The 15,988-nt window shown below is 38.3% G+C and overlaps 1 protein-coding gene across 6 annotated transcripts in view; it reads left to right on the plus strand.

The window, feature by feature from the left end:
• Positions 1-15,988, plus strand: part of Cntln (centlein, centrosomal protein) — a 250,137-nt gene that overhangs the window by 216,402 nt on the left and 17,747 nt on the right. For all 6 annotated transcript variants that reach the window (XM_006538026.4, XM_006538027.4, XM_030253626.1 and 3 more), the window contains 3 exons: positions 161-287; positions 2,070-2,207; positions 2,526-2,711. In XM_006538026.4, coding sequence (XP_006538089.1) covers positions 161-287; positions 2,070-2,207; positions 2,526-2,711 — 451 coding nt within the window. The remainder of the gene's footprint in view (positions 1-160; positions 288-2,069; positions 2,208-2,525; positions 2,712-15,988) is intronic.

Below are 15,988 nucleotides of genomic sequence, written 5' to 3' on the forward strand. Positions count from 1 at the left end.
GATTTTACTAAAATATGTTACTTAGATGCTTATTAAAATGCAGTTCAATTTACTGACATAGTGGCATTAATACCAACGTTTCAAAACAAATGGTAGGACTGACTATAGGTACAGTATATCAAGATACTTTCTGCTCCTGTTAAATTCTTCTTCCCTGAAGGACGTCTCGAATGGAGAGGGATATAACCATGAAAAGACACCTGATCGAGGACTTGAAATTTCGACAGAAAGTAAATTCAGAAAGTAATGAGAGTTTTAATGAAATGTTAGAAACTCTTGAAAAAAAGGTACCAATTTTTGTGTTCACTGATAAATTATTTCTACTGTAATCATTTTAACATAAATAATTTTAAAATTTATTTATTTATTTACTTACTTACACTCCATATTTTATCCCCCCTGCCCTTGTCCACCCTTCTATTGTTCCACATCCCATACCTCCTCCCCACACCCCTGTCTCCACGTGGATGTCCCCACCCCCCCACCCCGACCTCTAAACTTCCTGGGGCCTCTAGTCTCTTGAGGGTTAAGTGCATCATCTCTGAATGAACACAGACCTGGCAGTCCTCTGCTGTATGTGTGTCGGGGGCCTCATATCAGCTGGTGTATGCTGCCTGGTTGGTGGTCCAGTGTTTGAGAGATCTCAGGGTCCAGATTAATTGAGACTGCTGGTCCTGCAACAGCTTCTTTCAATGTTTCCCAATTCAACAACAGGGGTCAGCTGCTTCTGTCCATTGGTTGTATACAAATTTCTGTCTCTGACTTTAGCTGCTTGTTGGGTCTTCCAGAGTGCGGTCATGCTAGGACCCTTTTTGTGAGCACTCCATAGCCTCAGTAATAGTGTCAGGCCTTGGGACCTCCCCTTGAGCTGGATCCCAAGGGGATCCTTTGGGCCTGTCTCTGGACCTTCTTTTCCTCAGGCTCCTCTCCATGTCCATCCAGACAGGAACAATTATGGGTCAGAGTTGTGACTGGGATGGCCCCCTCTCCCTCACTTGATGCCCTGTCTTCTGGCTGGAGGTGGGCTCTATAACTTCCCTCTCCCTACTGTTGGGCATTTCATCTAAGGTCCTTCCCTTTGAGTCCTGAGAGTCTCTCACCTCCCAGGTCTCTGGTGCATTCTGGAGGGTTCCCCTAACCTCCTATCTCCCAAGGTTGCCTGTAAAGATGGAAATAGCATAAATATTTAGTATTGAGCATCTGTGCAAAATACTTACAGGATATATATATATATATATATATATATATATATATATATGTTTATAGTTATGCCATTTTTATTTGTTTCAGAATTCAAGACTTCACAATTCCACACATAATATACATACAGAGTCTACCTGTTTGTGTACTGCCATGCAGGAAAATGCTTAATTTTTAAAGTATCTAGTACTTGTGTTTTACATAATGATACCCCTATTTATTATTTTATATTATTTAAACCTACAATGTAAAAGGACAGAATAAGACTAACGTACCAGTGCTGTTTAAATTTTTAAATGTTCTTTATGCAACCCACAAAGCTTTAACTTTTTGTATTGGTGGTTTTCCTGTATATATCTGTGCACCACATGCGTGCCTGGTGCCTGTGGTCAGAAGAGGGCTTTAGAGCCCCTGGAATTCAATCTTTCAGATGGTTGTGAAATGCCATGTGGGTCCTGGGAATTGAACCTGTGTCCTCTGTTAGAGGAACAAGTGCTCTTAACCACTGGCTGTCTCTCCAGCCCCTCTTTTATACTCTCACTTCAAATCATTTCAGATATAGCTTTAAAATTCTTGCTTAAGTAATTATTTCTCTAGTGGCATTAAGCTAAATGGAAAGCAATTTCCTTTGTTATTCTTTGAACTATATAAAGAATGTTATTATTGTATTATGCATATCATATGTTTTAGTTTGGTTATTAAGCATTGCTGGTTTCTTCCAAATGTGAATACTACGAGTAGACTATTTTAATCTGATACAGTTTATGAGACAGTGAATGCCGTTAGACTAGTTCAGTTTCTGAGGATACAATGCAGTATGCTACTGTAATGCCCTTGCTAACAGCATTACCTTTATGCTTTCATTGTAGGTGAAGTCATTAACTGAAGAATGTTCCAACAAGAAGGTATCAGTAGATTCACTAAAGCAAAGACTTAACGTTGCTGTGAAAGAGAAGTCACAGTACGAGCAGATGTATCAGAAAACTAAAGAGGAGCTAGAAAAAAAGGTATGGTCTGAACGTCCAGAGCTAGATTTGAATGAAATGATGCAGTTCTTGTCGTTAATGCTGTCACCCTTTCTCCCTACATCAATATGAACTACTTAATAACTCCACGTAACTATAAAGAATACTGTGCCACTACATGAACCCTTAGACTTTGTTTACCGTAATGAGTGTGGTGCATCAGCAACATAAAGAAAAGCAAGCATTACCTTTACCCAAATGAAAGTAGGTTGCACGTATAGAACAATGCAGTCTAACTCGCATAACTCACCAGGATGTGTGTGAAACACTTTTCCTTTTCTTAATATCAATCTTTGGCAGGATCTCAAGATGAGTGTCCTGATATCAAAACTAAATGACACAGAGACAGCCATGGCTCAGATTGAGACGGCGGCTTCAGAGCAGCTCCAGGGCTTAGCACTGCAGAGCGAGCAGGTCCTGGAAGGCGCGCAGAAGAAGCTGCTGTCCGCCAATGAGAAGATTGAAGAGTTCACCGTCTTTGTGAAGGTTGGAGCCTTTGTGAAGGTTGCTTTCCTCCAGGCAAAGGCGTTTTTCTCTTTCTGAGGATTAGGGGAGCTGTCAAGGTCTTTGCTTTTAGTTGTTGCTGATGTTACTGCATAGAGACGACCTCACTATATATACATAGAGAGAGCTCAGCTGGCTTCAGACTGTTGATTCTCCTGCCTTAATTCTCATGAGGAGTACAGGGGTGTTTCTGGCTTTCTTGCCTTTCTAATCCACAAAACTTTTCTCCTACCCTGGGCGGTCACGGTGTTCAAACTTTCTTTGTAGCAGATTTTATGGCTTGAGTTTTAAATTATTCACCCTATTGTTGGTATTTCTTTCTTAGCATTAGTTTAGCAGTGAAATGGTAGTAGTCAAGTAATCAAGGTAGACTTAAAATGAATTAAGTCACTTCCACCCTGTTTTTAAAACCACCCAAGCAGTAGGGCATAGTGGCGCACACCTTTAATCCCAGCACAGGAGGCAGAGGCAGGCAGATTTCTGAGTTCGAGGCCAGCCTGGTCTACAAAGTGAGTTCCAGGACAGCCAAGGCTACACAGAGAAACCCTGTCTTGAAAAACAAACAAACAAACAAAACAAAAAACAAAACAACAACAACACCCAAGCAAGGACAGAGACATGATTTCAATACAGCCAAGGAATTAGCAGCTGACTCAGGAAAACACAAAGGCAGCTAAAGCGCCTGCACATAAGTGATGGCTCAGTTGTCTTATCTAGATGCCACCTACACATCAAAGAACCCCAGAAAGATTTAGGAATTAATGACACAAAGAACCACCTGAGCTGTGATTGCGGGAGGAGGAGAAGACACATTTAGCACTCTTCCTCCCTTCTCCAGAAGCAGCAGTCATTGAGAGCAGAGAGCCTGTGATGGTTCTGCCCTGTTTAATCCCCTATAAAGTGCCAATAACTCTATTCAGTGCCTTTTATTCTTTGTCATGTAGTGAGTAAGAAAATCTGTCACCGCCAGCTAGACCATGATGATTTCCTTAATGGGGGAACAAACTTTTATTAATCTTTATCTCCACAGCTTGCACCATAGTGCCTTGGAAAGAATAGGTGTACATAGTGATTGCTAATTAAATGAAATTTACATTGGAAATGTGAAGTATTAATGGTCGACCTATTGACTGTCAACATTGAGTATAAAATGGTCTGCAGTGGGAAAGAAAGTCCATTCTTTTCCCCACTGCCCCCACCCACATTTCCGCATGTGCTTCAGTCCTTGGTGAGCATGGTACTCCCCCTGCAGATGGCATGAGAGCTGCCATTTGAGAATGTAGAAACTGGGACTAATGGGAAGACTCTCGAGGCAGTCCTATTGCCTCGGCAGGTGTGCATTTCCCAGTTATGGGCTCTTTATAAAGTATAAATTTAAATATCTTCCTGAAAGTTATATCACCATTCACATCCTTCATTTCCATGACTCAGCATAATAGGAACCAGCAGCTTATCCACTAAGTGGGCTGGAGAGGTGGCACAGAGGTGCAGAGGGACCAACTTCAGTTCCCAGCACCCACATAGAGCTGCTCACGTACAGCTGCCTATATCTCCAGCTCCAGCGATCACCTCTTCTGGCTTCTTTGGACAGGTGCACATACATGACATAAAATGTGTTAAACTTTAAAATGTGTAAAATACATTATTTTACATTTATGTTATCATCATGTTCTCATATCAGCTCAAGTAGATTTTTCTCTCTAGACAGATCAAGAGCTGGGCCATATTTGAAACCCCCGGTAAGTAGGCCCTCTGCTGAGTATATCAGAATGTCTACAGGCATAGGACTTATTTACAAGTAATAATACGGCTGGGCATGTACTTTAGTTATGCAATAGCATATAACTGGGTTTTAGCTGTGTGCTATAATATGTTGTACACCCCCCACCATATAGGAGCCCAAAGTATTGTCAGTAATGTGTCAGGGAGATGCCCGGCTTTGTTTCATAAGAAATCATAGGTCCTTATAAGTTTCTCATTTAAAAGTACCTACAAAATGAGTGAAATAAGCATTTGACCTCCCGTAATAAAGTTTTAAATGGTATAAAGTCAAGCCAACAATGCACACCTAGGAATATGGTGAATGGTTAAAAAGATTAATTTCAGCGAATGGAATTTACCTTTCCTGACTTAGAATGCCATTTTCTTTCTGTTTACTAAAGTCTCACCCTTTAATTTATAATGAAAAAATCTCTTTGAATATTGTTGCTACTTGACCCATATAGGACCACTTTTATTATGACTTTGTTTTCCTGGTTTCTTTTCAACTTTGGTTTTCCTTTGTTGTGCTTTTAGACAGGATATAAAATATGAATTAGACACATGAGTTTTATTATTTTCAATCATTGTTTTTAGGAAATATACTTTGAATATGGTCTTTTCAAAGAAAAAAAAAGGTAAATGAAAACCAGAAATTATACAATAGGAAAACTAATTTCATGACTACATAATTTGATTTTTATCCACTTAGTGTAGTTTTGTGACCATGATAAAATAATTTGTATATTTCTCCACAGAAAATAGGTTAGCAAAAATTAACCTTAAAAAGCACACATTTTACTTGTGTGCCTAAGTCTCTAAACTCTAGTTATTCAAAGGTGACATATTGATCCTTAATGGTGGTAGACTGGTAATAATAATTCTAGTTCAGTAGGACCCCAGATCTGCATTTGACAGCTAAATGGAGAGAGAAGAGCTTTAGTGGCTACGAGCACTGCCTCTTTTGACACAGGACTCAAGCTCAGTTCCAAGTACCCACAAAGAGGCTCAAAACCATGTGTACATTCAGTTTCGGGGCATCTGAAACTATCTTCTGGCTTCCAATGGAACACATGTAGTACCGAGACATACATGCAGAAAATTATAGAAACATTTATTATTTTTTAACAGTTGAATCTGTATGACAAAAACATATTCATTTGCCATTTAAAAGTTAAAAATTCCCAATTTCCATTGGTCACTTGACATTTGTTGTAATGTGTTTTCTGCTGATGTGTGCTTGACACTAACATCATGCCTCTTTTTAAGTTTTTCTAATCAAAGACTGCCAGCAACCAAATGCAGAAATATTGGTCAAGACGGGGAGGCTGGGTCTTAGTAAGGTGAAGTCAGCCACTTTTCTTCCTCACCTGAGTGACCTGAGACTGGGCAGGGAAGCTCAGGGGCCACGTACCCAGGTAACAAACATGCCATCTGCAGGTTCTGGGGCCTGCTGTGTTAGCTCTATCACATCTAAGCTCCTGTGCTTTTGTAAATGAATGGCATCCTGCCTTTCGAATATACTTTCTCACTCTTCTCCAACCCTTACCCTTTCTCAAGTTCTACTTCCTCCTTCCGGACCCACTTCCAGAGTTAGCTTAGGGCCTTCAAGGGGATCTCTCCTTTAACCTTGTAGCCAGGAGGACAGAGTTCAATTCTGCTCCATACTAGGTTTGTGACCTCTGGCAACTGATTTATTCCTCTGGATCTCAGTTTCCCTCCCCAGAAGATGACTATGATAATAGAGCATCCCTGGGGCTAGGGCTGGAGTAACTGGTCATAGCTAAAAGTTCAGAATGGCGCCTGGCAAACCAGAACTGCTCTGAAAGTATCAACTGTTGTTGAGAGCAATGGTAAGTAAGAGGATAGTTATCTCCTAATTAGTTATTGTGTGAACAATTAAAATGCATCTGTATGCTTTTTATTTTCATTATTACAAGTATATTATATAGTCAACTTTAAGGAACATTATCATTAATCTCCTTATAGTACCATCAGCCAAGAGGCTCATTACATTCTTGAAGAATTGATCAGACAAATAGATAGACAGACACATACATGCACCAGAATTATAACTATTTTTCAGATTAAAAATGTAAAGGCAGGAGCTGTTCATAAATATGTGTAGTTCTTATATGGATCATCATAATCACAATGTATTCTTCACAGAGCTTTTTAGATATCATATATACTAAACTACTTAATAAATATTATCAGTAGCTTTAATAGTACTAATGTTTGCTCTGGTCCGGCTGTGGAATCTGTGTTCCCTTTAGTCTTCTCATTTATTTGTAGGGCACAAGCAGATTATGGAGAGTGGAAGGGCCATCTGCTCTAGATCTACTCTTGAATATGGAATCTGGCCCTGGGGTGAAATCAAGCGCTTTGAGCGTCTGGGCTGGATATATGTGGTAGAGCTGAGGCTTTGAATTCTCCTAGTAACTGGATAAAACACACTGGGGAAATTTCTAGAAGTGTTTGCTCAATTTGAGTCAGCCCTGATATATATATAGGCTTGTTAATGTGCTTGTATGTGAGAGTCATATGCCAGGCGCCATTTTCTCAGAATTTTTTGTTGTTGTTTGTAACAAAAAAAAAAAAAAAAAAAAAAAAAAGCCATGCCAGCCAAACAACGGCATCTAGCTGGAACATGTGCATGGCTTCCTTATCAATGTATATTTTTGTTTGGTAACATTTACTTTGATTCCTGGGGTATATGCACTCCTTTCCTCTTTAGTGTAGGCATTTGTTGAGCATTCCAATTTTTTGTTTACATTTTCATGGTTAATATTTAGGCACTGATCTATTTTTTAATTAGGATTTTTAAACACTTCTGTAATATAATCATCTTGAACTCACTTAATCTTTGTCTCACTAAAGGAAAATTGGAGCTTTTAAAAGGAAAAAGTTTTAATAAGAACATATTAACTGGTGAACTTTAAACTCTATAAACTATACCTCAGCAAACCTGTTGAAATGCTGTTAAGAGACAGGCACAACTCTGAATTACGTGTCAACCTGGCAGCACCTTGGGATTCTCCTAGTGAAAGGGGCCATTCCTTGACCTAGAACCAAGAATTCAAGCCTCTTCAGAATTTTTCAAAAGGCTGTTAAATGCATTATTTCATTGGGAAACCATGATAAGAATGATGACTTCAGAGTTTTTAAGTAAAAGTCAAGATCATATGTTATTAGCTAATACATTCAAGACTCACAAATAAGACTAGAAAACTTTAAGAAAATAAAGCTGGGAAAGTAGATCTAGTAAGAGTAGAATATTATGGTTTCCTGGTTACTGCACAGGACTGCTGGTTATAGTAAATGATCATAATTGAAAACTGAGTAGCTGTGTGTTGGCATGTCCATCTAAGAAAGTAGTTTCATTTTTAAAATGTACTCTGATATTGAGACAATTGGAGATCATTATAAAGGTTTCATGTTGCCATATTTGGGTAATTTGCAAAGAAAATTGTGTGTCCCTAATAATATGCTAAGAGCAATGCTTGAAGGAAGTTTGGAAATACAAAAGGGAATTGATGAGACGATTACTTTCCCATAGTATGCTTAATCTATAGTATATTCATAAATCAGTAATTCAAAATAGAAAGGATACTTTCTTTTGAAATCATCTATAACATTCACAAAGACTATTTTATATCCTTCCTCAACAAATTCATAAAGGCAAAAGTTATTTTCACTATCTATTATCAGTATGCTATAATATAATCATGCTTTAACAAAATAGCTATCAAAATATATCTACTTTAAAAAATTTGAAACTCTCTGACTTGGGACTTAGATAGACCTAACATTGAGTTCTTCACACAGAAGAGTGTGAGCATCTAAATTAACTTTCAGTGTAAGATGCTAGACAAAGAAATCAACAGAAATGGAATTAGGGAGTTACATCACTTCCCTTGTGGCTTCAACAAAATACCCGTCAGAAGCAACTTAGTGGGGGAAGGAGGGTTTGCTTGCCTTACAGGTTGTAAGTAGGCCTGTTTAAGAGTCTTGAGGTACTTCTGTACTGGTTTCCACAGTAGTTGTACAAGTTTACATTCCTCCATTTCTCCATATCCTCCTGACATTGGATGAAAGCCATTTTGACTGGAAACTCAGTTTTAATTTGCATTTCCCTGATAGCTAAGGATATTGGACATTTTTTTTCAAATACTTATCTTGATAATTTATATTTGTTTTTTGGAACTATTTATTCAATTCATTAGATCAATCATTGACTGGATAATTAGGGGTGTGTCTGTGTGTGTGTGGTGGTGGTGTTGTTGAGTTTGTTGCCTTATCTGTAACTGTAAGGACAAATGTTTATAGACTGGTATTAGGGAAGAGACTAGTTTAGTATATCCGTGATTGTAGATTCTCCTCCAATCACCAAAAATTCACCAGCACTGAGGAGTAAGCCAGGTTTCCAGTACCAGACAAGGAGCGATTCAGACAAGTCCTCTCAGATAAGTGAGTGAAGTACAAGGAAACATGGCAGGGGATTATATGAAATTAGGAAGCAACAGGAAGAAAGTGTGCAACCTGTCAAGGAAACAGAAACCACAAAAAAAAAAAAAAAAGGAACAATATTCTCAGAAAATGCAAATATTGAAGAAAATTAGAAAAATAACTTGTATTATTCTCTCCTTTTAAGATATGATTTTAAATTAAAAATTTTTATAAAACTTAATACTCATATGTCTGTATGAGTTGTGTTTATAAAGACAAAAGATGTAAGGACTGGTAAATGGTCCAGTGTATAAGAGTGCTTGTTCTACAAGCATGAGGTTCTCAGGTATAGTCCCCAGTAAATAGTGGGGCATAGCTGTGCATTGAGGGCCAGAGACAGGTAGATCCATAGCTCACTCACTGTACTGAGCAGATGAGAAACAGTAAGATTCCAATCCAGCCGAAGACAGCGATTCAATAGGACAGGTAACAATACAGACATCCAGAGCCATGGTCCAGCCTCTGCATCCATACGCATCCCTTGCACATATGCACATACCTCACAGGACACACATACTGGTGTGTGCGTGTGTCTGTGTGTGTGTCTGTGTGTGTCTGTGTGTGTGTGTGTGAAAGAGAGAGAGGGGGGGGCTAAGAGAAAATGAAGCTGTTATCAATTAGAGAAATTTACTTCTATGGAGAAAAGTAATTATAGAGATAATATAAGACTGGACTAAAATTTCCAATAAAAGATTCAGTAGAATATTCCATAAAAGATTCCCTTGAACTCAAGGATAGGTCATTTAAAATTTCACAGAAGAAGCAAAGTTTTTTTTTTTTTTTCATGAAAAAGAAAAAAATTCACAAGACTTTTGAGACATCATCAAACTAAATATATGTATGATAGGAATTTTAGAAAGCAGAGAGATAGAAGAACAGAAAGACTATTTAAAGAAATAATATGAGAAAATGTCTCAAATTTGAAGAGAGGGAGGGGAGAGAGAGGAGGGAGAGGAGAGAGAGGAGGGAGAGGTGTACAGTTTCATAGCTGCAAAGATTCCCCCCGCAAAAGACTGAGCACAAATGTTTGATATGAGGGTGTATACAATTAAATTGCCAAATAGCATATGCAAAGAAAATATTAAAAAGGGAAAAATATGACTCATCATATACAAGAACCCTCTATAAGAGGGAGCACCCCTGTAAGATTGCCAAAGCACTGCTCAGAAATACCTCAGACATAAGAAGAATATGAGATGTCCTCAAAACAGTGAAAGCAAAATCTGCCAGCCAAGAATACTGTAGTCAAAAACACAGTCCTTCAGAGTGAGGGAGGGAATAAAACTGTCCCAGTGAACTGACATGAAGGGTGTGTGCTTTATTAGGGATGTTGCCCAGGGTTCCTTAAGAGAACGCTATATAATGTCTTCTACCTGTTTGGTTATGTTTTCCTGTAATTCTTTAAGGGATTTTTGTGTTTCCTCTTTAATGTCTTCTACTTGTTTAGCAGTGTTCTCCTGTATTTCTTTAAGTGATCCAACGCTGACACCATTGCATACACTAGCAAGATTTTATCGAAAGGACCCAGATGTAGCTGTCTCTTGTGAGACTATGCCGGGGCCTAGCAAACACAGAAGTGGATGCTCACAGTCAGCTAATGGATGGATCACAGGGCTCCCAATGGAGGAGCTAGAGAAAGTAGCCAAGGAGCTAAAGGGATCTGCAACCCTATAGGCGGAACAACATTATGAACTAACCAGTACCCCGCAGCTCTTGACTCTAGCTGCATATGTATCAAAAGATGGCCTAGTCGGCCATCACTGGAAAGAGAGGCCCATTGAACACGCAAACTTTATATGCCCCAGTACAGGGGAACGCCAGGGCCAAAAAGGGGGAGTGGGTGGGTAGGGGATTGGGGGTGGGTGGGTATGGGGAACTTTTGGTATAGCATTGGAAATGTAAATGAGCTAAATACCTAATAAAAAATGGAAAAAAAAAAACAACAACAACAAAAAAGAGAACGCTATAGACTCTAGTATTTAATGGTGTTGTAAAAATGACTTTCAGCTATAATTTACAAATTAAAATATGTAGAAACTAAATGACAAAAGTTTGAAGTTGGATATACAATATAAAATTATTGATAAATCATAATATCCAATCTCTACATGTAAGAACTGTCATCAATATGTGATCATTATCACAATACTGTTAGCAGCTGGAAATAGGAAACTACAGATATTTTATGAAAGCAACAAGATGTTGACAAAAGAAATTCTAAAATAGGAATTCACAGATAAAGAAAGACCTCAAAGTATATGAAACAACAACAACAACAAGTCACCAAGAATGGAGGAAATGATAAAGGAATGGCAGAAGGAGCAAGTGGTCAGAAAACAGTTAACACAAAGGAAACAGTAAACACAGTAGCTGAGGATGTTTATTTTAAATGTAAATGGACAAACTCTCCAGTCAGAAGATGCCTGGTGACTGAATAGATTTCCCTTCCTTACATCTTTCTTTCTTTTGAAAGTGTGATCTAGTATTTATAAAAAAAGACAAAATTTATCTGTAAAGGCACACCTAACTGAAAGTAAAGAGATAGAAAAAGATATTCCATACAAATGATAACTACAAGAAAACATAAGTGGCTTAATTTATAACAAGGTAGACTTTAGTTAATAAACACACAAAAAAGAAAATGACAAAAACAGTTATAAACATTTGTCCACCAAATATTAGTGCGCCTAAATAAATGGAGCAAATACCCTGAGCATGGGAGGGAGGGAAGGACAGGAGAATGGTGGCCCTAGGAAGTGGTCCCTCTCAGCAGAGAGGACATGCCCAGCAGAACTGAGCCACGCCAGAGACCACGCTGTCCTCGCGGACATGTATGGAACAGTTTTCAAAACAGGAGAATGTGGGGCCACAAAAACAACTTTTAAAGATTTGAAGATTGAAGTCATCCAAAGCATCTTTTCTAACCCTATTTGTGTAAAAATACAAATCAGTAATAAAAGGAAAATTCATGAAAATGTGGAAGTTAAACAGTTTGATCTCCAAAAGCTAATAGGACTGATTATAAATGAAAGAAATAAAGAGATAACAAATGAAGGTGGAAATAAAACTTATGTATATGTGGTGCAGAAAATGTGGGTTTCAGTGGAAAGATTACAGCTATAAACAAAAGGGTCTCAAGTGCACAGTCTAACCTGGAATCTTAAAGAGCAAGGGAAACAATAATTGAGCCCACAATTAACAGAAGGAAGGAACTAGTATGCGTTGGGAAAGAGATGACTCAGATAAAAGGAATAGAAAACAAAGCAAAGATCAGTGTAACATTGACAAATCTTTAGTCAGCTAGACTAATAAGGAAAGCAAAAATAGAAAGAATTTATAACTCTGACTACAGAAATATGGCTGATAAGCAATAAGTGACCAGATCATAAGAGAATACTATGAACAATTATATGCTAAGAAGTTAGAGAAGCTATAATAAATGGATATTCCTGAAAACCAACTACCCACCAAGACTGCATCATGAAGAAACACAGAATCCAAACTGAATAACAAGTAAGGCAATTGAATCAGTAATCAAAAACCTCCCAACAAACAGAATCTCTCTGCCATATGGCTTCCCTACCGCTTGGCCCAACATTAAGAAGAATTAATGCCAGTTCCTCTTAAACTCTTCCAAAAAAATTAGAGGACTGAAAACTTCCAAACTTTCTTTACAAGGTCAGTATTACTCTGCAAGCAAAGTTAGATGTGGACATGGGTAGAGAAGAAAATTACATTCCATTATCATTCAAAGACAGATGCAAACATTTTCAACAGAGTACTAGCCAAACACATTAAAAACCTCATACACCATGTTAAAATGGCATTTGGTCTGTGGATGGTTCAAATATGCAAATAAATACATATGAGATGCTAAATTATCAGAATAAAAAAGTCATATTGTCACCTAGTACATATAGAAAAAGGATTTCACAAAATTCCCCATTTTTATGTTTAAAAACAATATATTAAAATCGGAGTGAGTGGATCTCAGTCCAGTAAAAGCACTAAAGGTACAGCTGACATCATCTGTAAAATCAGGACCAATGTAAAAGGCTTAAAGAAATAGAAGTTACAGAAATCATGAGGGGGGACTGTAGTTATCTCTGTTTGCAGATTGCAGACTTAAAAATCCCTAAGACTATCCCTCAAAATTAACAAGGTCAATCGTGTTCTGTCTCTCTAACAGCACACCCTCTGAGACAGCAGTGAGAGGAATGGTCATTTACAATAACACCAAAACAATAAAAGAAACACTAGGAGTAAAATTTAACCAAGAATATGGAATTTCTGTTAATTAATGTTAATTTCTGTCACTGATGAAATTCATTGAGAAAAATATAAATGGAAAAATAGACTGTGCTCATGGGTTAGATGAACTAATAATGTTAAAATGTCTTAGTACCCAAGTGTGTGTGTGTTTATCTACTACAATTGTTGTTAATAATCCCATCATATTTAACATACATAGTAAAGAACTGTATAAAATGATAAAAGATGTTGACTGAACAAAGCCATGTTGAACAAGAAGAATGAAGCCAAGGTATTGTACTTTCTGGTTTGAAACTGTATTGAAAAGGCATACTCAAACCTTCATGTCTCTCACATAATAAAAGAACATAAATCAACAGAGCAGAGCAGAGAGCTCATAAATTAATCTATGGACATAGCACTAACTAGTAAGTGACAGACACAAAGACCATATGATAGTGAATGGGATGTTTGTTTGTTTGTTTGTTTTTAACTTTTGATAAATGGTACTGGGAAAACTGACTGACTAGGGATTGACAGGGAAAAGGGCATGAATACAGTTTATCAAATAATGATATGTTTTTGTTGCTATGACAATATACTGGACAAGAAGCAACGTAAGAGAGGTTTTGTTTAGGCTCATAGTCTAGGGTTGACTCTATCACAGTGGTAAGGCTTAGCTATGACACTACTTCACAGCTGTGATCCTTACATCTCCAAGGATCAAAGACCAAAGAGACAAGAGGACTAGAGCCAGGTTGTAAACCTTAAATCCAACCCCCAGTGGGCTGCTTCTACCAGCTAGGCTCTACCTCTTAAAGATTCCACTGCATCCTAAACACACATGCTGGGAAACAAGTTCTCCAACTTTACATGAGCCTGTGACCATAACAGATGGAAATTCCATCTACTTCAGCCTAGGTTTAGGTTAGCCAAAAAAGTTCTCATTTAGTAAAATCTCATAAAGCTGTATGGTCAAGGCATATTATATTACACTGTGTAAAAAATTTGATCTCAAAAGTACTAAAAGTATTCATCATTAGTTAATGATATGCATGGTAATATAATTAGGGACCAACTGACAGATGCCTGCCACCTTCTTGAAAATGCTTCAAGGATGGAAGATAGATCAATGAATAAATAGGTACATGACAAGTCAAATATAGAAGACAGATTATAATATACAGGTTGGTGGTACATGTGCCCTAAACATTTTCACCCTTTCTGTATGTTTATCATTTGTATAACTGAACATGCAGGGTGTTATTCCCAAGCATACTCCTCCAGAGGCTCCTGCACATCATAGGCTTTTCCAGGGCTCTGATCTGGGTCACATCAAAAAGAAAATCTCTGCTATAAAAGATAGAAAAAGGAAACATCTTAAAGTCCCACCAGTTCAACTACCAAACTACTTAGCTTTTTTAATCAACTTAACATGGGTCATCTTGGAAGAAGGAATCTAATCTCTATTAAAAAAAAAAAAAAAAAACCCACACATCAGCTTGTTTTTTTTTTTTAGTTTCTTTATTTAAATTTCAAATGTTATCCCCTTTCCTAGTTTCCCCTCCAAAAATCCCCTATTCTCCTCCCCCACCCCCTGCTTCCCAACCCACCCACTCCCGCTTCCTGGCCCAGGCATTCCTCTATTCTGGGGCATAGAACCTTCACAGGACCAAGGGCCTCTCCTCCCCTTGATGACGGACTAGGCCATTCTCAGCTACATATGCAGTTAGAGCCATGAGTCTCTCTGTGTGTTTTCTTTGATTGGTGACTTAGTCCCAGGGAGCTCTGGGGATACTGGTTAGTTCATATTGATGTTCCTCCTAGGGGGCTGCAAACCCCTTCAGCTTCTTGGGTACTTTCTCTAGCTTCTTTATTGGGGACCCTGTGCTCTATCTAATGGATGACTGTAAACATCCACTTCTGTATCAGTCAGGCACTGGCAGAGCCTCTCAGGAGACAGCTATATCAGTCTCCTGTCCACAAGCTCTTATTGGCACCTGCAATAGTGTCTGGGTTTGGTGGTTGTTTATGGGATGGATCCCCAGGTGGGGTAGTTTCTGGATGGTCATGCCCTCAGTCTCTGCTCCAAACTTTGTCTCTGTAACTCCTTCCCTGGGTATTTTGTTCCCCCTTCTAAGAAGGATCGAAGTGTCCACACTTTGGTCTTCCTTCTTCTTGAGTTTCATGTGTTTTGCAAATTGTATCTTGGGTATTCTGAGCTTCTGGGCTAATATCCCAATCACAAAAGAACACAAATGATATGCACTCACTGATAAATAGATATTAGCCCAGCTTGTTCTGTTGGCAAGTCTGTTAGGCCTTTCCTTGATGGAGAATTGATGTGGGAGGACCCCACCCACTTAGGGTGGTCCCATCCATAGGCAAGTGGGCCGAGGCTGTATATGAAAGCAAGGTAAGGGAGCTATGAGCAAGCATCAGTAAGCATTGTTCCTCTGCAGCTTCTGCTTCCCTTCTGGTCTGCAGGCTCCGGCCTGTGGGTCCAGCCTGGATTTTGACCTTTTCTCCCCAAGTTGTTTGTGGCCATTTATTTATCATGTGGGTATCAGTAGATACCTAACTAGGATAACTACATTAAACTTTTTTCCCTGTGAAACTGTATAGTTAGAAAAACAATAAACCATGAAAAAATTAGCATATTCAATAGACAAATATAATTTCAATGGCATAATGTTATTTACTATGCCAATTTAAATTTACCAGTGAAGATATAGGTATAT

Source organism: Mus musculus, chromosome 4 (genome assembly GCF_000001635.26).
Source record: "Mus musculus strain C57BL/6J chromosome 4, GRCm38.p6 C57BL/6J".
NCBI lineage: Eukaryota > Metazoa > Chordata > Mammalia > Rodentia > Muridae > Mus > Mus musculus.